This window comes from Misgurnus anguillicaudatus, unplaced genomic scaffold, assembly GCF_027580225.2.
Source record: "Misgurnus anguillicaudatus unplaced genomic scaffold, ASM2758022v2 HiC_scaffold_33, whole genome shotgun sequence".
In the NCBI taxonomy this organism is placed as follows: Eukaryota; Metazoa; Chordata; class Actinopteri; order Cypriniformes; family Cobitidae; genus Misgurnus; species Misgurnus anguillicaudatus.
In genome coordinates this window covers 7,634,150-7,657,687 of record NW_027395283.1, presented here as the reverse complement: position 1 = coordinate 7,657,687, position 23,538 = coordinate 7,634,150, and the positions used below count along the sequence as shown (strand labels likewise).

The following is a 23,538-nucleotide window of genomic DNA, read 5'->3' as shown; positions in this document are numbered from 1 at the left end:
TCTTGATGACGTATACAGTATTATGCTGCAGCAGCCCTAACTCAGCTTCCCTCCTCCGCCATGATGATAGGATGAATAAGCGGATTCCTCTCCACACTGATCATCAAACGGATTAATAAGGTTTATAAAAACACATTCAGGTATTGTCGCGTGTCTAATTGATGTTAAAGCTGGAGGATTTTCAGAGTGTGAATTGTAAATGCAGGTGTGTCGAGAAGCTTCACATCTTCCTTTTCAGGACCGATTTATTATTTATTTGATAACGTTTACGTTAGTTATTTTAGCGTTATTTATCGAATGTTTTGGATGTCTGTGACTCTTAACTTAATTTGTGTTAATATTGTGTTAATGTGATAATGTTGTGTATTTGAGGTGACGCAGCAATTTCAACACTCACTCATTCATTCATTCATCTGAATTATAAGTAAGCAATAAGGTACGAGAGGCTGTGCTGTATCGTGAATAAGTAACGGCTGAAGGGCGTTGTTAGGCACGACGCGAAGCTAGAAAAAATAGTCCCTGACTGCGAACAACAACATGAAAGTTCAAATAAAAACAACAAACTGTTCTCAGACTTTGTCTCATTATATGTTTATGTGTTGCTAAGGGTGTTGCTAAGGGCGCAGTGATATTAAATAGAACCATTGGGTGAAGCGGTCATAGCAGTGTTTTATTGTGAATAAAGCACACCTATTGACCAATCAGAATCAAGGATTGGAACTAGCCGTTTTATAATGTCTGTTTATTCACTTTGATTTTAAGTTTATTTTGTGTCTGAATGTTATTTTCATTCAGTATCAGTTGTGGAGATCAGATTGATCAGATTCACCTCTGCAGCTCCATCATGGATCAAACACAAACATCAACACATGAAGATTCTGGCAGGTACTTTATAGAAACACTTTATTACACAATATATTATAGGGGAATATTTAAGTGTTTTTTACGAAGGAGGATTAGGGCCAAAAATAAAAAATAAAAAATCTCGAGATTAAATAAGTCATTAAAATGCGAGAATAAAGTCATTATTTAACGAGAAAAAAAGTCAGAATAAATATAATTTCGAATTTAAGGAGAATAAAGTTGTTATTTAACGAGAATAAAGTCGCAGATCTGCAAAGCCGATACCAAATTGCACCTGTCTTATTAATAAAACAATATGAAGGATATGTGCTTAGAAAGTCAATTTTATGGAATCTCCCTCATATAAAAGACAATATGGGGGGAGATAATGTGAACGAACAAAATTAGGTGCACACCTTAAAGCAGTGGTTCTCAAACTTTTTCCGCATGCGGCCCCCCTTGTGTACGGTGCACTTCTTCGCGGCCCCCCCAAAGAAAATTTAGGACAAAAAACTGTTCTAATATTTAACATTTTAATTAAACAAAACATATTAAGTTATACAAAGTAGTGCTGTTGGCTAGTAGCCTTATTTTTTAGGTTTAATTACACAGAATTCATTTTAAATGAATGTATTTTATAAAATGTCATAAAACTGGGGCCCCCCTGGCACCATCTCGCGGCCCCCAGTTTGAGAACCACTGCCTTAAAGCAACACTAAAGAACTCTGGCTCTTTGCTCCCCCTACAGGTTGGAAGCGTAATTGTTCATTACCACTGTCGTAAATACTGCAGCATAGCTGGCTCTGATTGGATTGTAGGTCTGCCATAAAGCAAGTTTTTGTAGTTTTCACTCGAACTACAGGACCGCTACCCGACGGTTGGAAACTTCTTTAGTGCGGTTTTGGCCGATAGAGGGCTGCAAAGCGAATGTGAAAGTGCCATTCACCCTGTTTTGTGTGGATGAACCACTGAAACTTTTTTGGAAACGTTATTTTAAGGTAAAAAAAAACCTCTTTGGTGTTGCTTTAATTAAACAGACATGCAATGAACAGAATATCGTGATGAATAAAGGGTTTTGTTAATTGGGTATGGTAAACCCTTATGAAATTAACCATGATTTTAATGTGGTAAAAGTACCATGGTTTTTTGGTGTATTGATTACTATTAGCAAAACCATGGTTTTACTACACTAGCCATGGTTTAACTATGTTTTTTGAAAACCATGATTGTCAGAACCATGGTTATTTCGTGGTTACCACAGTTTAGTTTTTTGGTTTTCATGGTTAATTTTCTAAAGGAAAGTTACGCACATGAAGACACACCTACTGTAAATGAAAGTGCACAGGTGATGGGGGTTATTAATAGTATGGCCAAGGGAGGAATGAAAAAGTCTCTGCGGCTTTGTGAACTAACAATTGAGAGAAATGCAATGAGTAGGCTACATTTCATTTTAGGCTTGTTCTCATGAAAGCAAAATCTTTACTAAGTGCAGACCCTTTATAACCCCAAAAGACAACATCAACATTGAATACACATTAATATTCAGCAAAAATTTTATAAATAAAACATTGTGTGTACAAGCAAAAGATCCCAGAATAAGAACACAAACCGCTAAAGTGCACGTTTGTTTCCTTTAATGAAAACGAGCACATTCTGGGCTTTCGTATTAATATCACTGTCTTAATGCAGTAAACAACGTAAAGAATAGGCCTAAACTGAATTGACTTACTGAATTAACGACTTTATTCTCGAAATTATTTTATTCTGACTTTTTTCTAGTTAAAAATGACTTTATTCTCGCATTTTAATGACTTTAATCTCGAGATGGTTTTATTATTTTTATTTTAGCTTGGCCCTAATACTCCTTCGTAGTTTTTAATTATGATCATCTTCAAAAAAAAAATAACAGTAATGTAAAGTATTAAATCTGTTGTGTGTTATAGTTCAGATCATCAGAGATCAGATTCAGAGTTCAGTTGTGTGTCTATGAAGAGTGATGCGTCTATAAATCGGCCAATCAACTTTAAGAAAGAATCAACATCTCCTGCTGTCAGGTATAAAACACTCTGAAACATGATTATAGCTTTTATATGATGATGTGTTTTGTTAAAGAGATGATAAATTATTCTTGTGATTGTGTTTAGTAAATGTTATCTTCATTAGTACATACAGAGACACATCTGTAAAAACACTAAAAAATGTAGCATTTACTTCGCACAAGCGCAGCCATGTCCCCTGTTGCCATGGGAACATTATGAAGTTGCGTAGGGATGCAACAATACAGTTAGTTCACGGTTCAATAAAATTTTTGGTTTTAATCCATGGTTTTCAGGTTCTAATGATTTGGCCTATTAAAACCTGATAGCCTGCATGAGGACCCAGCACACTGAAGAGTTCTTTATTTACATATAAAGTTACTGTTCGTTTAAATGTACTTACATTAAACAACTATACATCATTAACATCATAGTGACAGAATTCCTTTCCTTTTTGTCAGAAGTTATTTCACGAGTTCGCCCTTACATCTAATCTGATTGCGAAAGTAGGCATATTTTGGCGTGCTGTCCTGGGGGAGGGCTCAGGATCCGGAGTAAAGCTCGAACTCCGAATCCGGGGTATGGCCCGAACCCGGAGAACTCCCCCATCCCAAACTGGGATAGAACAGATTAGAGTGGCGAATTGGGGTGGTGGAGGGATATCCGAAAACAATCTCAATAGACTGAGGTAGGTAGGATGTCTGTATATGTAGTGTTTGGCTGATTACCAAATTAGATGCACCTGTGCTTGATTAGTTAATTATCTGATCGTGCTCCTCCCGAACCTTGTTAATAAAACATCATTTCACGAGTTCGCCCTTACATCTAATCTGATTGCGAAAGTAAGCATATTTTGGCATGCTGTCCTGGGGGAGGGCTCAGGATCCGGAGTGAAGCTCGAACTCCGAATCTGGGGTATGGCCCGAACCCGGAGAACTCCCCAAAGGAAGCTTGATGCATAGGACAGCAGCCGGAGAGTAAAAATATTTCTGCATTTCCCCCCAAAATATGCGTGTTGAGAAATATGCCGGCCGACCGGGAGAGCTTAGTGGTTCTTAATAGGAACTGAGGCTTGCAGCGTCGGCCTGACGAGCCCTGTGAGGGCTAGAAAGAGAGCACGAATATGATGCGCTTAAATGCTGTGGGCAAATTAGCGTGTCGGACGGAGGGCTCCTGCTGCGCCCGGAGGGAGCCAGCGGCTCTGCTGCACCGGCCAGGGGGATCCCCATCCATCGCAGAACATGGTATAGCTCAGGCGACAGACGGGGGTTTGCCCTGCGACCGAAGGGAGCCGTGGGTCTGCTGCACCGGAAGGGGAGCCCTGTCCGACGATGAATAGGCATGTAATTAAAGCGGGGTTGACGCGTCAGACGGAGGGCTCCTGCTGCGCCCGAAGGGAGCCAGCGGCTCTGCTGCACCGGCCAGGGGGATCCCCATCCATCGCAGAACATGGTATAGCTCAGGCGACAGACGGGGGGTTCCCCCTGCGACCGAAGGGAGCCGTGGGTCTGCTGCACCGGAAGGGGAGCCCTGTCTGATGCTGAATAGGCATAAAATTAAAGCGCGGTTGACGCGTCGGACGGAGGGCTCCTGCTGCGCCCGAAGGGAGCCAGCGGCTCTGCTGCACCGGGCAGGGGGATCCCTATCCATCGCAGAACATGGTATAGCTCAGGCGACAGACGGGGGGTTCGCCCTGCGACCGAAGGGAGCCGTGGGTCTGCTGCACCGGAAGGGGAGCCCTGTCCGACGCTGCATAGGCATTTAATTAAAGCAGGCTTGACGCGTCAGACGGAGGACTCCTGCTGCGCCCGAAGGGAGCCAGCGACTCTGCTGCACCGGGCAGGGGGATCCCCATCCATCACAGAACATGGTAAAGTTCAGGCGACAGACGGGGGGTTCGCCCTGCGACCGAAGGGAGCTGTGGGTCTGCTGCACCGGGAGGGGAGCCCTGTCCGATGCTGAATAGGCATGAAATTAAAGCAGGGTTGACGCGTCGGACGGAGGGCTCCTGCTGCACCTGAAGGGAGCCAGCGACTCTGCTGCACCGGGCAGGGGGATCCCCATCCATCGCAGAACATGGTGAAGTTCAAGCGACAGGCGGGGGGTTCGCCCTGCGACCGAAGGGAGCCGTGGGTCTGCTGCACCAGGAGGGGAGCCCTGTCCGATGCTGAAAGATTTACAAAAATAATGGAATGATAATGAGATGAGTTTTGACTTATGTATATGAATTTATGGGCTGTTGATTGGAAAAAATGTTTAACCGATCATGGCTGCATGTGCTTCTTTAATGTGAAGATGATTATACCTGATGTAGCTTTTGAAAGCGTCAGATGACCATCGACCGAGGGCTTGTATCTGATTTTGTGATAGACCTTTTTGAGCTGCAGTAGTTGCTGCTCCAATGCGAAATGAGTGGCTGGAAAAATGCTCCACGTGTAAACCTGACAGAGCTATGATTTGTTTTAAGTGTTTTTGGAACCAAAAAACGTGTAACGGGATGGTTGGAGTCGTCGACGAATAGAGGGTCCATTGCGGATTTAGACTGGCCATTCCTGAGTTTGAAATAAGACAAGAGAGCCTGATACAGTTGAATTGGGGAAGGGAGATTAAAAATTTATATATAATGGCCTTCTTTCTTGGTCTGTCTTACTTTGTTTGATTAATTAAGCGATTGTTTCGGTGGTTCAGCATTCGGTGGGGTAGGTAGAGGGGTTGTTGTTAATAGAGTGTATAGAGGTTTTTTGTGCAGATAGATTAGAATTGAGATGAGGCGCTGAAGCCGTTTGCGGAGGCAGCCTCACACCCGGATCAGCGCCTGGGTCTTGGGGTAGCCCATAGGAAGATATAGAATATAAAGGAGGACATACGGGGGGCGTCACCGGTTGAGGAGGCAGCCACACGCACGAATTGGCCCCTGGTGCTTGGAGAAGCCCGTATGATACGGAAGGTGGAAAAGTGGTACGAGGCCAGTGCGTTGAAGCTGACTGATGGTGCCCTGCTTGGGCACCCGCAGCAGGAGCTGCTGGCCATTGGTAGGAATAGGTAGCAGGAGGAAAAGGGAGAAGAGGCTGAGTTTGAGCGGCTGGCGGAGGCATCCTCACGCCGGCGTTTTCAGCCAGAGAAAAAGCGGAGGTTTGTGAAACCATGTCTGTAGCTGGTTAGTTTGCTGGATTTGAAACTGTTGCAGTAATTGGTTGAAAGGAAGGAGGTTGTGTAATTAGAGGGATTACCGAGCTTGGGCGTGGCCTAGACTTGCTGACGGTCTGCTGCGTCTTGAGGCTTGAGAGGAACCGGAGCTTGAACTGGAAGGAGATGTTAGAAAGACATGTTGGCTTTTTGATGTGAGATTTTGTTACCTTCTTTGATGGTGAATTATTTCCCAGGAAATGTAAAGGCTGTAAAGTTGAGCTTTGCTCATTTTACGAGAAAACTTGACTTTGGAGTTGGTGAGAGCTTGTCTAATACCCGCGACGGTCCATTTTTCGATGGGAGGGATGGATGGTGAAGCCGAGCCGTAAAATGATGAAGGGGATTGTGAAGGCTGTCTTGAAAGTGTAGGTGAACAGGTATTGCGTGGTCTATGAGTGCGGGCAACGGGCCTTGTGAGCTTCCGCCCGCGCGCTGAGACGTGGGCCTCTGCAGAAGGTCCTGGTTGGCTTGGGATTCCCTTAGAGCCGGTAGAGGGAAACGCCTTAGTAAGGTTGTGCCGATAGATGATAGTATCGTGTATCGACGATCTTCAGACATATCGCCATCGGCAGGCTGTCATGGCGATAGTCAAGACGATAGTTGGCGCATGGTTATTATTATTATTATTATCATCATAGTTTTACATTAACATGCACATTGCATGCTTTTTCTCACGTGAGGGTTTGTGGGCTTCACTTTACTTCACTTTGCTTGTAAAGAGAGAATTCCTTCTTGCTCGTACCAAGGTTATTATAGTTTTGCTTTTTTAAATTAGTTTTTATTTTAGTATCAGCTGATAGTTTTACCGTGTCTCAATCAACCTGATCTCACGAATTTCCGTGGCATAGTCACGGAATTTTTTGCTCATTTTTCTGTGACATTCTCACGGATCTCCGCAAATTTCCGTGGCCCTGCCACGGACTTTCTTTTCCGTGGCATTCTCACGGATTGGTTACTCAACTGTTTTGTCCTATTTTCTTACCATTTTCGCTTCGGTTTAGGGTTAGATTTACATAAAATGACATCCCTACCCAAACCCAACTCTAACCCCAATGCCAGGTGACAATTGATTAAAGTTTAGAAAATATAAAAGAATACATCAGAAAAAATTGTATAAACCAATACTTACAGTGACAAAGTAATGCAAGCACCAAATCTAACCCTAAACTGAAGCGACAATGGTTTGAAAATAGGAAAAAGCAGTTGAGTAACCAATCCGTGAGAATGCCACGGAAAAGAAAGTCCGTGGCAGGGCCACGGAAATATGCGGAGATCCGTGAGAATGTCACGGAAAAATGAGCAAAAAATTCCGTGACTATCCCACGGAACTTTGTGAGATCATGTTGGTCTCAATCAGCTCCCTTGTTCAGTAGTCAGGGCACTAATCAGGGAGTCGGCCATTTTAAGGGCTGTCTCAATCACAAAATCCGTTCGGTGCACTGGAACGTTCGTTCCCTAAAAAATTCCCACAATGCAACGCAAAAACCAGTGAGCATCGATGCTCCCTATGTTCCCTAACCGGAAATCACGTGACCTTTCCTGAAGCTCGCCAACCGAACATCACGTGATCCAACTCAATAAACTTTATGAAATGTTACAGAACTTTTATAAAGACAAACGTTTGTTTTAGTTGTAAATATAAACACACATTGCTACACAGAAAGGGACCACAATCTACTCAATATTTAAAATAATAATATTTATTTAAAATTGTAAATATATTTATTACATTTAAAATGTAATTATATGCCTCCAATTTTATGCACAGATATGTAAGAGAATAATGACAGCCTTTTTCACAATGTACTGTTTTTAAAATGAAGTCAGAGAGATGTTGGTTTTGCCGGTTGTTGATGAGTTAACAGCTGTGAGTGATTACAACGCACTTAAGCAGCCACATGACAGAAAAAAAAGTGAGCATTGTCCCAATGTGAAGTGAGCTAGGGTCCTTACCAGTGGCCGAACCTGTGTACACGATATACTGATTCACGACCTCGGGAGCTAGGGAATGAATTGAGACACACGGTTAGTCTTAGTTTCAGTTTTCGTTTACGAAAATAACCTTGGCACGTACCTGCACTTAATGCGCGCGTCTTTGACTCCTCCTAGCACGTGATAAGCAGCTGCGCTTCTCTCTGTCACACGTGCACAAGCTCTCGCATCTGTCCGAAAACTAAACGTAAACTAAAGTAGTAATCATTATGTATTTATTCAGTTTAATGCGTTTCATGCGAGCTGAGGCAAACTATCCCTTTTATTTAAAATATATGACCCGCTGCATATTGGCGCCTCTCTCACTCTCCCGGACGTGCAGAGAGCTGCGCTCTGTTTAAAGTCAGATCACTAGTATGTAGTATGATATGCATTTCAAGGAGTTGAAGCAATACATCCCTCGTGTTTAAAATATGCTTGTGTTTAAAACATGATCGCGTTTAGCTGGACTGATGTGTTTAAAAAGGCACCTCTGAAAGCAACACTGCTTGACATGTGTAGCCTTCTGCAACAGCACTAAACAAATGCATTGAATTGTTTGTATGTGCGTGCGCGTCTGTGTGCGCAGGTGCATGTTTTTACAGTCATTAAGTAATCATGTTAAATAATCAGGATAATACTGTAATTGAGCAACCCTAGCTTTGACATTTCCTTTCACCAGAGAGGCAGTTAGCACGCAGAGGGTTAAAACCACCAGCGAGTCTCTTGTCCTGGCATGCATGACATTTTAAGCGCCTGATGACGCGCTCGGATATAGTATCTGTTTTAAGAAGGTTGCGGTCATGACGGTGTTGCCCTTGTTCTTTTTTGTCCACCAATCAAGTGACTTGTCATAATAAGTAAAAAAGAAAAAAAATATATAGTAAATTACTGCCCTGCTCCCCGATACTATCGTGTATCGCAGATCTCACGGGCTGACGATAGGACGATCTCAAAATGGGGCATATCGCCCAACACTACGCCTTAGAGCCTGTTGCCTGCTTTGAACCGGAGGTTTCTTTGCGCTGGTGGCTTGCGGTGGAGCATCTAGCTCGTTGTCGGATAGATAAAGCTCGATCTCGGACAAAGCTGTATGATGCAGTCTATCCGAAAACAATCTCAATAGACTGAGGTAGGTAGGATGTCTGTATATGTAGTGTTTGGCTGATTACCAAATTAGATGCACCTGTGCTTGATTAGTTAATTATCTGATCGTGCTCCTCCCGAACCTTGTTAATAAAACATCATGAAAATAAAAAACAGAGTACATACCTTTAATTTGAAATATTACCCTCACCCTTTTTATATTGATAAACAATGAAGAGTACAAAGTACAAAAGTCACAGTATAAACATTCTAAACATTATATAAATGTAACATTTGTACAGGAAAAAAAAAGAAAAAAAGAGAGGGTAAGAAGTTATGTGCCAGTTAAAGTATACAAATTAAAGTCTTTACATATTAAAGTAGTTTTTCTTGCTTTTTGTTCAGTAAGGATTCAATAGTATTTAAATTAGGGCTGTCAAAATTAACGCGTTAATAACGCGTTAACGCAAATTCATTTTAACACCACTAAATTTATTAACGGAGATTAACGCAACGCCCATAGTTGAATGAACAGAGACGCAGACAAATGTGACTCTCTCTAAATGAGTAAAAGGTTTTCATAGAAATAAGAACATTAAGCAAATCGTCTACCAAATCCAATGCTCTAAATGCTCGTTGGACATCTGATATGATCTTTAATACGTCTGAGAGGTGTAACGTTACCGTCCTCCTAATGCTTAATCTAATACAAAAATGCGTCTCAATTCATTTTGGTTTCGCTTTTATGCATGACTTAGAAAATAGACTGCAGGACTTGCTTGATGTTAAAAGAGTCATTAAGAGAGATAAAGTTCGGTACCTGATTAATGTTAAAGAGTTATTAAGAGCGACAAGACTCAAAAGCGATCCCCTCACGCTGACTGACTGATATCTGAAGCGCGTGCACACAGACGCGCGAGTGCGCGACCCGGATATATAGACATCTACACAAAATTACAGTTTTACAAATATCTGTTTTGATAAGAATTCACGCAGGTAGGCTCTATAATCTGTTATGTTTTAAGTAAATGTTTGGTTAACTGTTGGGTAAAACTATCTGATGTGTAACATTATATTAGATCACTTAGATTTTAAGCAGTCTGTCTCAATGTCAATCAAACAAAAGGAAAAAAAGTTGAACATACATTGATGATGTTTTTGCTTTGTGTGTGCTAAATCTATTAGTTTTACCAGTGATTTTAAGGTATTGATGTGGTAATATAATGTATGGATGTGGAAATGTTTGTGGTAATTTGACTCTTTCAACTTCAAACACGTGTAGTTCTGTCATATTTTGTTATATTTCAACAAATCATGCATTGTTCTGTTTTAATAGAGAATGTCAAAATATGAACAACTATTTTTTGAAAATTTGCTAATTCCGACTCAATTTGCCAGCACATGTCACAAATGATGCAGCAGCAAACAAAAATGGAGAAAGAAAAATCTTCTGAAAGGAAAATTCATATACAAAACAATGGCTGGTGATTCTGTTAAAATGTAAACAGGCTGTTGTTAACATACATTTGCATAAAGCATCTATATATGTATATATGATTAGAATATTAAAAACCTGAAAAGTGTTAAATTAGGGTAAATTTAAAATGGATAAAAATGTGCGATTAATTTGCGATTAATCGCAGTTAACTCATGAAATCATGCGATTAATCTAGATTAATTTTTTTAATCTATTGACAGCCCTAATTTAAATACATGTTAAATCCCTTCAGAAATACATTAAAAAGTGGTTTAGTGTTGGTGAACTTACATTTGTTTATATGAAATTTGCACAGAAAGTAAATTAAGTTTACAATAAAACAAAGATTTGTAACTGTAGACTCAGATTCGTATCCCAGAACAATATCTTTAAAAGTAATTAATATATCTTCCTGAATATGGTCATTAATGAACTTCTCAATTTTTTTCCAAAACTGTCTAGTATAATGACATGTCCAAAATAAGTGGTACACAGTTTCCATTTGAACTTGGCAAAATTAACATCTTATATCAATATCAGGTTTTATCAGTATATCAGTATTTCTTCATGAAATGTTTGACAGGGTAAAATGTATATATTAATTTAAAAGACAATTCTTTGACTTTATTATTAAGAAAATATTTTTGTTGAAGGGACCAAGTTTTGTTCCAATTCAAATTATGAAATAACCCAGCAAACATTGGTCGGACGGCAACGTCGTCTCCCTGGCCAAAAGAGGTCGCGGCAGGACGCCACAAATGGTGTAATATTGGTCCGAAATCAACGTTGTCTCCCCGTCCAAAATTAGTCGATGCTGGACGGCACAAATGCACAACATGTCCTAAAATGCATTTATGTAGTCCTTGTGAAATATGAAATGCTGTGCGTACACCTTGGTTAATACTGCAATAATTAATTTAAGTGAACAACCCCAGCAAACATAAGGTCAGCGGTCCACCTGCGGACCACCAGCGGCAAAGTTGGCGGTCCACTGGCGGATGCCGTCAGTGGCTCGCCGGAGTTTTGCCCATCGTTTTTCCAGCGGACCACCAGCGGCAGCCGCTACTTTTTCGACGGAGGTCCGCTGTCGGACCGCTGTCGGACCGCTGCCCCAGAAAACATAAGGCCAGCGGACCAGCGGCGGTCCACCGGCGGATGCCGCCAGCGGCTAGGCGGAGTTTTGCCCATCGTTTTTCCAGCGGACCACCAGCGGCAGCCGCAGAGGTCAGAGGTCCGCTGTTGGACCGCTGCCCCAGCTAACACAAGACCAGCGGACGAGCGGCGGTCCGCCGGCGGATGCCGCCAGCGGCGTGCCGGAGTTTTACCCATTGTTTTTCCAGCGGACCACCAGCGGTATATTATACCGGTAATGGTTGCTAGCTGCCCGGTCGGTCCGTGGTTCATAATTGTTCAATCACGCTAACCAAATGTCTTTCAACACAATAATAAACAATTTACATCAGCAACTACAAATTTATTATTGTCAGTAAACAGAATAAATATCCAAATGCACATACATTTATCAGATGCATTAAAACAACGTGACTTACACATAAAAACAACCAGTTTACACCTTTCTGTACCCATGCAAAGTTATCCATGATTTTACCATCATTTGCAGTAACACATGGTAAATATAAAATCAACCATGGTTTCACAACAATAATAAAGAATAAACATTCTTTTACAACAGCATAGGTTTATAGTACTACATTTTAGTAACCACAAACTTTACCATGATTTAAAAATATATGGTTACCATGGTTTCACTCCAGCATTACTATAATACTACTATACTGCCCAACAAAGCCAAAGCGCAGTAACTATGCATTTGGGCAAAATTGAGGTAAAGGTTGAAATGGGCTTTGTGAGATCTGTTGTCTTGTGACAAAGTCTCCTGGTTTAATTTTGTCCCATCAGAGAAATGTGTTTGCCAAAATTGCAGTATCAAGTTTGACTGGCTGGTGTAAAACACTTTAAGAACTTTTTTCTCGGTTTTAGTGTTTGCGTAGTTACTGCACTTAGAAGAAACTTTTTCAACCCACTTTGTGTTGTTACAATGTCTGTAATATGTACATTAACAATATTTGGATGATGCAAAACATAATTTTGGCGGAGTATAGTGGACAAATAAATGGAAATAAATCAGTAAAATTAGCTAAAGAATATTTTTTCAAATATAAACATATATTGTATTTGTAACAATATTAAGTGGGTTGAAAATCTGCAGAGTTGCGCTTTGGGGCAGTAATTACAATATGTTACATTTGGCAGTTGTGTATGTCCATCTATAGATGCCATCATATAATGTCTTTGTGAGTGTTTACGTCATCTGAAGTCTTCACAAGTGAGGCTGGATCTAAACAGAGCCGTAAGTTCTAGTTATCTTATGATGTGTATCCTGATGGACAAAAACAGAAAAGCAAAATGAGAAGGATTAGGATTGCTGCTGTTCATATTATTTCAAGCAAAAGCTCATTTGCGCATTTTATTATTTAATTACCGAAGAACAAGGTCATAAGATGTATTTGTGTATGTGAATGCTTGTCTTAGAAGAGGTGTTTTTTTTCTAGATTTAGACTGCATGGGAGAATTTAGGAGTAAAATGTGAAAAAGCCTTGCCTTTTTATTGTATTTTGTTAAAGAGCAATTATGGTCCGACTCATGATTTCACATTTATTTTGGTGTGTAAGTATGTATTAGTACATGTTAACGATATGCGTAAACAATGAGTAACAATGACTTTGTATTGCGCGAGGCTGCCTGAACCTCCATGTTATTTCTGGCTTATAACAAATACCACAACAATGCCTAAAAGCTGCTGTGTGACAGGGTGTGTGACAGGGTAATTTTCATTTTGCTTCAGTACAATGTCTGGGACTGCTGTGTAGAGTTTCGTTTTCTCCTGCAAAAATCTGCAGGACCAATCAGCGAACAGAGGGGGGTGGCTAAGAACGATGACGTTGAGGTCGTGCGTCAGTTTGAGTTGTAATTCAGTAATGGCAGCGGAGAAAGACGTGAGAAAAGCTATTCGGTCCGTTGTTGCAAAACTGCCGAATATACAGAAGTTAAAGCCGGAGCAAGAACAATGTTTGCTAAGTTTTGTTGGTCTGATCATTCAAACTTGTTGTTTCCAGCCGGTTTTGGCGCATGACATACGTCACGACCACACGTTAACAATTGCCTATGGCAGATCCTGAGTGACTCTGGGCAGATCCAATAGTTTTAAACTTCAACAGAAGACCCTCCTTAACGGAAGTAACACTTTGCAATGGAGCGTGGCCAGACTCCTTGTACAAATGAAATGAATGTACGAGAGTCTGGTTGGACCAGGCTTGAGCTAACAAGCCAAAAACCCAGAAATAAGATTTTATAAGCTGTTGACACAAAAAAAACTAGCGTTTCAAAGACACAAAACTGGATACAGGCAACTTGTCATAGTACTACTATAATTAGAACTATGCCCAGTTGCCCACTGTAGGGAAACATAATCAGCGATCCACTTTTGTCTCCTTAAAGGCTGAGTTTTATAGCTTGGTACTAAAAACTTATTTCTGGGTTTTTCAGCGTGTTAGCTGTAGACTCTGTCACGCAGCAGCTTTCAGGCATTGTTTTGATTTTTGGTTATAAGCCAGAAATGCAATATAAAGTAAATTGAGATGGTTGGATTGTTTTCCCCCGGTGAGCGTGGTTTTCAAATAATGCGTCCCGCTTTTACTCATAGCCTACAAATGAACTCCTGTCAGCATTGCATTGTGATCGAATCTTTCAAACAGGAAAGTCACATTTCCGGCTGACGTCAGACATATTCAGGCCAATCACAACGTACATATTAGCTGGCCAATCAGGGACACAGCGCATTTCAGATCGATGAGTTCTGTACAAAATCAATGCGTTTGAGGAAGGGAGGAAATCTGTTTTTAACCGTACACCACGCAAACACATTGCATATTATACCAAATACACAAAATAACATTGTTTTTTACCAATGAAATTGGATGCACTTTATAAATAAACCACAACCTTAAACCTGTAAACAGCAATGTATTAGTTTGAGGCTGTACTTACTAGTTATGAGATTCATAGCACCTTAGAGATGTTTTCTGACAGGTCTGCTTCGACTCTGCTGCACGGATATCAGCATGGAAAATCTACAAACATAACATGCAATTTGTCACAAAGCAATCAATATTGATTTAAAAGATGTGAAACACTGAAAGAAAATTATAGTATACAAAATATAACATAATATATGATTTTAGGTTTACTTGTTCATTTAATATTGCTCATATGGTGCCACTCACATTTGGATGTTAAAACCTTCCTGGAATAACTGCAATAAACGCAGAAAAATGACAAGATGCATGGTAATATGTTGTGGAAAAAGTGTTAATATGCTCTCAACCTGCCTGAGTTTACATCTCTGTCTGTGTCTCTCTTCAGAAAATCTTCAGCTTTTCTTCTATTATAGAGGTTATTTTGGTCACTCCTAAAATAAAATAACAACTTTGAGTATATATATGTTTACGATAAAACATGTGTTTGTACTAGTTTCACCAAATACTCACGCTATATGAAAGTTTTGTCACCGTTTAACTGTGCAGTACATTGCATATTTTAGGCTAAACAAATTAGCCTACTTCCAATAATGCATTGACAACCTGAACAAAGCTATCACATCATCTCATCAACACATGAAGTTGCTTTTTAAAAAGCCAAAACTTAATAAACAATACAAAAGCTATAGTCACCCTAACATTATCACTTTTGAAAAGCGTCCACATGCAGACTTTTCTCTAAGACAAAAAACATTTCTATGAAGTAAATATTCAACACAAGCGTTTCTGTTACGTGTCAATAATAGTTTTGTGTATTATTTGTGTATTTTGAGGGAATAAACTTACCTGAAAAGAAAACAGGAAACCCGTGAAAGAGGAGCTTCGTCAGTCCCACCTCATGGTAATCCGTATTGAGAAAGAAGGCTGTTCGACTTCCTGCCTGCGGCCCCGCTAGAACTGACAGACGGATGACGTTAAAGTGCCGCGAGAGCGAAACGAAATTACACTTCGTATGAGTTCTCGAATCGTTCTCGCGGTACTTTGACGTCATACAGCTGTCGGTTGTTGCAGCACCGCATGAAGTCGAACAAGCCAAAAAGGGCATGTGATCAGCGCGAACAGCACACGCGTCATGGCAAAGTCACACATTAGGTGTGTTCGACTTCATGCGGCGCTGCGCAGACCGATCGGCGGCTGACTTGAAGCAGTGCATTTTGGTTAGTACTTTTGTCCGACTTTAGCTGGCGCTGCAGGCACGTGACTGTGTCATATGGTTTTTAAGTACCGCGAGAGCGTTTCGAGAGTAGCCGGCTAGCTCAGCCGGTGCAGCTTCTCCAGAGCGGCTGCCCGGAGTTGTGATGACGTAACAGCTTTACTTGATTGGTCGCCTCATTGATGACAACGATCACGTGCGTTTCAAGTTTAATCCAACCTTTAGTTTCACTAATAAACATTATAAATTCATGTTTTAAAACAGGAAAAAACACTTTAATATCCTTAAATATGTTATATTGTGTCGTGTAATAAAATAAAAATGAAAATAACAAACTCTATTGGTATTTTAATAATATATGCTTGTTTCCCGTTATTTTCGGGTATAAAGTATAAGCAGCAATTAAAATATTCGATATAAAATGTTTCTGGTTGCAACTTTTTATTAAAAGGTTTGTTTTTATCAAATTCAGCATCTAAGTCACTTCATTTGCGATTACAAACAAGGAAACACGGCGCACACGTCACTACGGCAAGCAGCAGGTGTCCGGCTTGACGGCTCCGTCTTCAGTTCCTCCCTCGACTGCAAGCGGCAAACCTCGCCGATCGGTCTGCGCAGCGCCGGATGATCTCGAACACACCTATTGACATAATCACTACAACAATTTAAAATCTCCTCAAATGATTATGAAATCACAAACTCGTTTTGTTGTCTATAAATGTCCAAATTACCACGCCTGCACGTGGACTATATTGTATTAAACACTATCTCTCATTTTTTATTCTATCCTTAAAATTCTTTTAAACTGAAATATTAAAAAAATATGTATGCATTTCGTTAAATAAGCCCTATATGCAGTCTCATATTGTTTTTCATGTATTTTCTTAAGATTTTTATAATTCTTAGTTTCAGTAGAAACCTAGCAGTTTGCCACTGGTGTACCAACGGTGGTCCAGCAGGGGCAAGCCGCTGACTTCGTGCCACCCAAAAACCGCCGGCGGACCGCCAGGTCATTGTTTGCTGGGGCGGTTTGCCACTGGTGTACCAACGGTGGTCCAGCAGGGGCAAACCGCTGGCGGCTTGCCACCCAAGAAACGCCAGAAGACCGAAAGCTTTTTTACGTTGGTCGGTTTGCCGAAGGTGCCCCGACGGTGGTCCGACCGCGTCAAGCCGCTGACTTCGTGCCACCCAAAAACCGCCGGCGGACCGCCAGGTCATTGTTTGCTGGGACGTTTTTAAGAGGTTATGAATAGACGTCCACTTACGTCTTTTACACGTCTAGACTAGACTCGTATAAAAAAACATAATAATCTTTATGAAATACACGATTTGTATACAAAGTAAATATATTAACTTTATCTTGTTTAAATAAATTATAACCACAAAGTGCCCAGTGTGATTGCAAAGCCACACTGCATTTTAGTCATTATTTCAACCTGTTTTATTATTGAATGTATGCATATAAATGTAAAACAGATACATATCCGGTCACCATTTAGGTCTGAGTTGGATGTAATTTCAAAAACTCTGCTTCCAATATTATATTAAGAAATATATTACAAAATCCCGCGATAGGACAGATTATCTCGCGAGATAGTGGTCACGTCACGCGTTCTTCCGGAAGTTCACATTCAAACAGGAGGAGCGGTTACGAGGGAGTTTTGTCTATATATTATGCAAAATCTACTGTTGGGTAAGTAGTACATTGTGTATTATTTGATTAACGTGCTTAAGTTTTACTTGTTTGACACGAAGGCTCCGAAATAAACGTTGCCAGAATTGTCCACACTGAGTAATGGCAAAAATTAGCTAGAAGGCTAAAAGCTAACGTACTTTGAAGTTATACATGGTATAAAGTATGTTTAAGGATACAGTCAAAGTTATTACTGTAACTTATTAATGTAGCATCTTGAAAGTCTCTTTCAGAAAGTAAATTATCTGAAAAATAAAAGTTATTTGGCATTAATGGAATTACAATGTTTGATTGCCTAAACATTGCACATGCAAAATATTAAATACTGTTTTGCATTAAAAGTTCAGCATTAGTGTTTGTTTGATTAACTTCCTTTGCTTTTGTTTTGTACAAAGGAAAAGCAGAACCTCATCCAAATAAAAATAAACAAGCTGTTAAAGGCACTGTGTCCTACACAGACCCTCCAAAATATAACCACCCAAAACCCAAGTCAGGTAAATGCCTCAGTTTGAAAATACATTAGCAAATTGGAGTTGTTATTGTGGAGTTAATATAATTAATTACAATTTCGTTTTATTTACAGTTAAAGATCAACACAAACCAAATGAAGATGCACATTCTACAAACAATAAAAAAAGGTATGGAAAACTGTAGATATGATTTTTTGTAGATATGGCTTAAACAGTCTACACATTTGTTAATGTTCTAATGTGTCATATGTCCTTGTTTGTGCTAAAGATCAAGTTTTGTGTCCAACACACTTGGATGAGACGTGCCCGACCCCTGACTTTGTCTACCCTACATTAAGTTGTAAGTTTTTGACTTCTTTGCTTAATACTACGAAAAAGCATGATTTTTTCATAAAGGACTTTTATATATTTTGATATGAAACTCAAAAATGTATATAAATTGTTTTGGTGTATTTTGTTTACACAGGCACACTTCATGACAGTAAACATCGGTATCAAGATGGTGTGATTGATCTATACCCTAGAATAAGCTGTGACACTATGAGACGTACGTGCTACTGATACTTTTGTTATTTTTTTGGTGCATTCCCACACTATACAAACACATTGCTTTGCTCCTAACTGCATACACTTTTGCCTTTATAATGTCATTTTCATTTTTAGGTAAAAATTTATTCCATGAGTCAGGGTTTTGCCTGAATGTCAACATAATATCCAAAAACTTTGATATAAAAAATGATTTATTTTAATATTTTACACTACTGTTTTTTTTTAAATACATTGTGCATGTGTATGTTTATTGTACTTAATGAAATTACATGCAAGGTGTAATTTGTTTCGCAGGGTCACATAATGAACAGCCATCTTACAGACACCTGAAAGAGGCATAGTATTGTTTTCTTGTGTATTGTCATACACCTAAAGAGGATTTTTTTAATCATACAATTATGGTGTTATTCATTCATTAATGAGTTCTTTCTTATCTTAAATAACTTTTCATTTTCACTACTTTTATTTTTAATGTCTATATAGTATTCTCTACAATCCCAAATTCTGGATTGACGCCCCAGTACCAGAGGGCACCCCAATCCCAGAGAGCATCCATCTGAAAGCAGGTGATGGCAATTTACTACTAATCAAGGAACTGGCTTTACTGACGAGATGCGCATGATATCGCATGTGATTTATCGTGCAGCCCTAGATTTTACATTAGTGACAACACAGCTTAGAGGATAAACATTTAAATTTCTCTGAATCTGAGTTAATAGTTACAAATACAGAGCTTATAATGTCTGTCATTGCTCAACCACAAAGACCTAAAAGTACAGACAGCTAATTTCATAACTAATGCAGTATTACACTGTGAAGTTATTTATATATACTGTTAAAATATTACACTACCATGTAATTAACTATATTTGTCCAGGTGAGGTAACACAAGAAAAACTAACAGGATGGAGACTACCTGATTCTTCACCTATGGCCTCAGCTTCAAATGCAAGAAGTAAGAAATGCTATATGACTGTGTATTTTGCATTATGAATACATTATGAATACATCAAAGATGTTGATAACAAGTTGATCTGCGTAAATTGTGACATAAAGAATATGTATATATATTTCCATCTATCTTTCTATCTTTCTATAACATTATTTCAATTGTTTTCACATGTAGGTCCAGCAACTGTCTGAGTTGGTGGATATTCTGTCAGAGACTGCGTGAACAATGTTATGAACGGGTATGCATTTCTCTTGAATTGTGTAATCCTGCATAATATTTAAGGAATATATGTTGATTACCACCATTAACCCAGCTATTTATATTACTTCATTTCAGGATTTAATCTGTCACACATTACTTGTCGGAAGTTTTAATGTTCGTAGTGACTTAAACAGTCAGCCATACTGAAAACAAGAAATCAAAACATAATTTCAGTGTAAGCCATTACTTGTCATCAAAACTTATGGATGAGGAAATAGTTTATAGCACTTGTTACATGATAGATGAGTAGTTGTGAAATGTTAAAACATAGTTTATGTTTGAACATTGCATGCAATTGCTATGTTGCACATAACTGTTAATTGTGATTTATTGACCATTTAGGTTGTTTGTCTAAGGTGAAGTAATCATACATTTCTTTCACAGAATGATGTCTAATTGTCTTATGGCAAAGTTCAATGTGAGGGTTGGTGGACATCTGGAAAAGAAGTCTTTTAAAGGCACACCTTTGTTTTATGTTATTCAAGGTAATTTGGAGAATATGTTGATCTAAAAACTTGTTTTTGTATATTGATGTAATTTTTATTGCTATGATTTATGTATTTAGGGGACATCACAGCTCACCTGTCTTTATCAGAAATATCCTGTTCATTTTTTGACAATTACAAACCTAGTTAAGGGTCTTTCTCAAGGGCACCACAGTGGTTTTGTAGAGGGAGGGGACAAATGCTGTTTCCCCCACAACTGATCTAACACTTATTTAATGCAGGACATCTTTTATACTACTATATATTGTATTGTATTTTAATTGTATTTATTTTAAAAAGAAACATATTCTTCTCTTCCCTCAGATGCTGTGAAGAGGTGGAGCCCAAATGCCACAGACTCGGAAATAGATGCAGCTATGGCAGACCACCTCAAGCACGGTCCAGGAAGAGCTGGGGGTTGTGAATACACTAAATAAGCCAAACAGCTGTAATGTGTTAAAGAGAGATTTCACCAAAAAATGAAAATTGTTATAATTTTCTTACCCACATGTTTCAAACATGTATACATTTCTATTTTCTGCTGAACACAAAGATTGAAAAATGTTTGTAACCAAGCTAACTGTCAATAATTTTTTTTACAATTGTAGTAATGGGTTGTGAGATCTGCTTTCTGCGTTCTATTCTTTCAAATATCTTTGTGTTCAGCAGAACATAGAAAAGTATACAGGTTTGAAACATAAGAGAGAGTAAATTACTAAATAATCATTTTTGGGTGAACTATCCTTTTATATAGTAAAGTATTTTGAAATTGTTATTATAGTTAAACGGTTTAAAAAAAATAAAAAGTGCTAAATCAGAACATGCTTCTTTTTTTTTTGCTTATGTCCACAAATAATGTGTTCTTTAATGTGTTTGTGAAATACACGTGATTACAACGTTATAAAGACGTTCAGGTTTGACTGGACTGAATTTGTGTATTTTAAGAACCTTAATAATTGCCTATTACAATTGTACAAACTAGCCTGTTTTATATGCACGTTTAAGTGAGTATAACGCCTGAATTAAGCAGAGACTCATATTACCGTCCAGAAGAGGACATTTTTAGACGTGCACGGACCGTGCAGAAAAGACGTGTGATTCACGGTCAGATGACGTCAAAGACGTCGGTTGGATTTTCATTTTGGAACTATTTTTCAACCATGACGGGACGTGACGAACGGACGTCTTTTCAACGGTCATCACACGTCCAAATGTTTGCTGGGAATCCATTCCAATAAAAGATTATAGGTGGTAATAATAGTTTGAAGAAAAACGGATCTAACTTTATAATTTTTATTCTTTTGATCAGAGAAACAGATTTTACCTATAACCGTTTCTTTTAGATCAGGAGAGGAGGCATATATAAGTGATCCGCACTCATTGATAAAAATACTACGGTGTGATCGTCATGAAAGCACTCGATAAAACAACATCCATCTAAATTTCCATCGCTTCCATCGCAGATCTTGCGAGCACGGGCACATTAACCGAATTGCAGGAAATATAAAACGGACAGATTTGTATGGATAAACCGGAAAACCGCAATTCACATGTGCAAATTGGACCGTGGGGGTCGAACCGAACGGTTAAATATTATATTAAGAATTTTGGCATCCTTAGTAATTACGCAATGTGAACATCATTGAAAAGCTGCAGACAGTTTTTGCAAGTTCCCGCAATTTCATTGCATAAAATTGCATATTTCATCGCATTTTTTAAGAAAACGTGCCGCAAGATTAAGGATTTTTGCCCGTAACAATCACCAAAAAAGTATTTTCTGGAAGGACTGAATATTAGAATAGTTTTTTTTTCACAATTTCATAGAAGACTTATAATTAGGAAATATCCACAACAAGATATTCTTATATTCTGAATAGATGTATTTTAAAGTTGAAAACATTGTTTTCATTATTTTAAAAATACAGAATATGAATGTTAAAACCCCACACAGAGCGAATGTGAATTCCTTGGTGTTTCAAGTTGGTCATTAGTTCTGTTTGATCTTAATTTGATCTTGATCTCTGTTTGAAATTAAATTATACCAAATTTTATACCCTAACCCAAAGCGAAGTTCAAAGTTTGAGGACTTAATAAAGTAGGCTATCATCATGTAAACAGATTGAAACACCAAGTGAAAGCCTGGAGTGAACCAAAAAACAAAGGCTACATTACAGACTGCACAGTCATCATATGAATATCTTCTTTATTTAGTTTGACATATTTTTGTGAAGGAAGACAACCATATTTAGTAGGGATCAATTGATATGGATTTTTTTTGTGCCTTAGCTGATGACCGATACGGGCTGCCGATATTTGTAGCCGATACTGCTTTTGCTCACTCAATTTACATTATAAAAATGACACAATAATACAACCAAATGTTTCAAGACTCAATTTAAAAAAGGAATATTTATTTAACTATTTTTAACAAATAGTAAAAACAGGTGAGGTAGAACAAGTAAGTTCAGTGCTAAAATTCAGTTCTGCTGTAAATACTGAAAATAAATATTTAAGCATAAATAAAATGATTACACTATTGCACATAGTAGCAACAACCAAGCAGCATAACAAGGGGAACACTGTACTATACTTTAAAGTAACCAACTATTTACAGCCTAGTTATTTAATGCTTAGGTCTAAGTTTTAGCGCACTTAACTTAATCTCTTGTAATGTAAACAGCACTACTGAACAAAAAACAACTTCTGTACCTCACACACCGTTCCCTGAAAATTCTTAATACTCCCAGATCCACAAGTACTTGCTCTCTGTGCTGTCTGTCATTGCTATGCAACCATGAACTGTTCTTTCCACAATGACGAGAAACTATCAGCAAAGGTTTAGTGATTGCTAGCCTTTTACTACTACATTTTTGGAATATGAGAAATAAAAACCCAAAAACCCACCCTGTCCAGCTATGATCTGCTGTTCCGCCAAGCTTTCGATGTTGTCATGGAAAGGACGGCTGTTCCACCCCAGCTTCTTTTTTTTCTTTTGTTTTGTGCACCCGAGTTTTGTTTGATGATGTTTTTATTACCTTTCTGGACATGGAAACCGTACATAGCAGTGTTTCCGCTATATACATTCTACTGTGGCGGCCTGCAACGCCTAAAATATCCCCGCCACACCTTCGGTTGTGGATAGAAGAGATACAGCAAACATTCTTTAAAAATAAATAAATTCCTTTCTGGATTCGCGTTGTAAACTCATTTATAAATAAATCGCCTAAAATATAATAATTTCCCCCATGGGTTTAG

General features: G+C 38.9%; 1 protein-coding gene and 1 long non-coding RNA gene across 2 annotated transcripts in view; one reads left to right on the top strand and one right to left on the bottom strand.

Moving 5' to 3' along the window:
• The first annotated feature begins 1,956 nt into the window (after positions 1-1,956).
• The window catches only part of LOC141363164 (NLR family CARD domain-containing protein 3-like), a 169,742-nt gene continuing 148,160 nt past the window's right edge, over positions 1,957-23,538 (top strand). Inside the window, exons 1-2 of the mRNA XM_073865743.1 lie at positions 1,957-1,970; positions 2,787-2,897. Coding sequence (XP_073721844.1) covers positions 1,957-1,970; positions 2,787-2,897 — 125 coding nt within the window. The remainder of the gene's footprint in view (positions 1,971-2,786; positions 2,898-23,538) is intronic.
• LOC129423641 (uncharacterized) lies at positions 12,070-15,587 on the bottom strand. Its single transcript, XR_012368685.1, has 4 exons — positions 15,507-15,587; positions 14,907-15,091; positions 14,671-14,753; positions 12,070-13,003 (listed from the first exon to the last, which is right to left on the bottom strand). It is a non-coding gene; the product is annotated as an uncharacterized lncRNA (long non-coding RNA).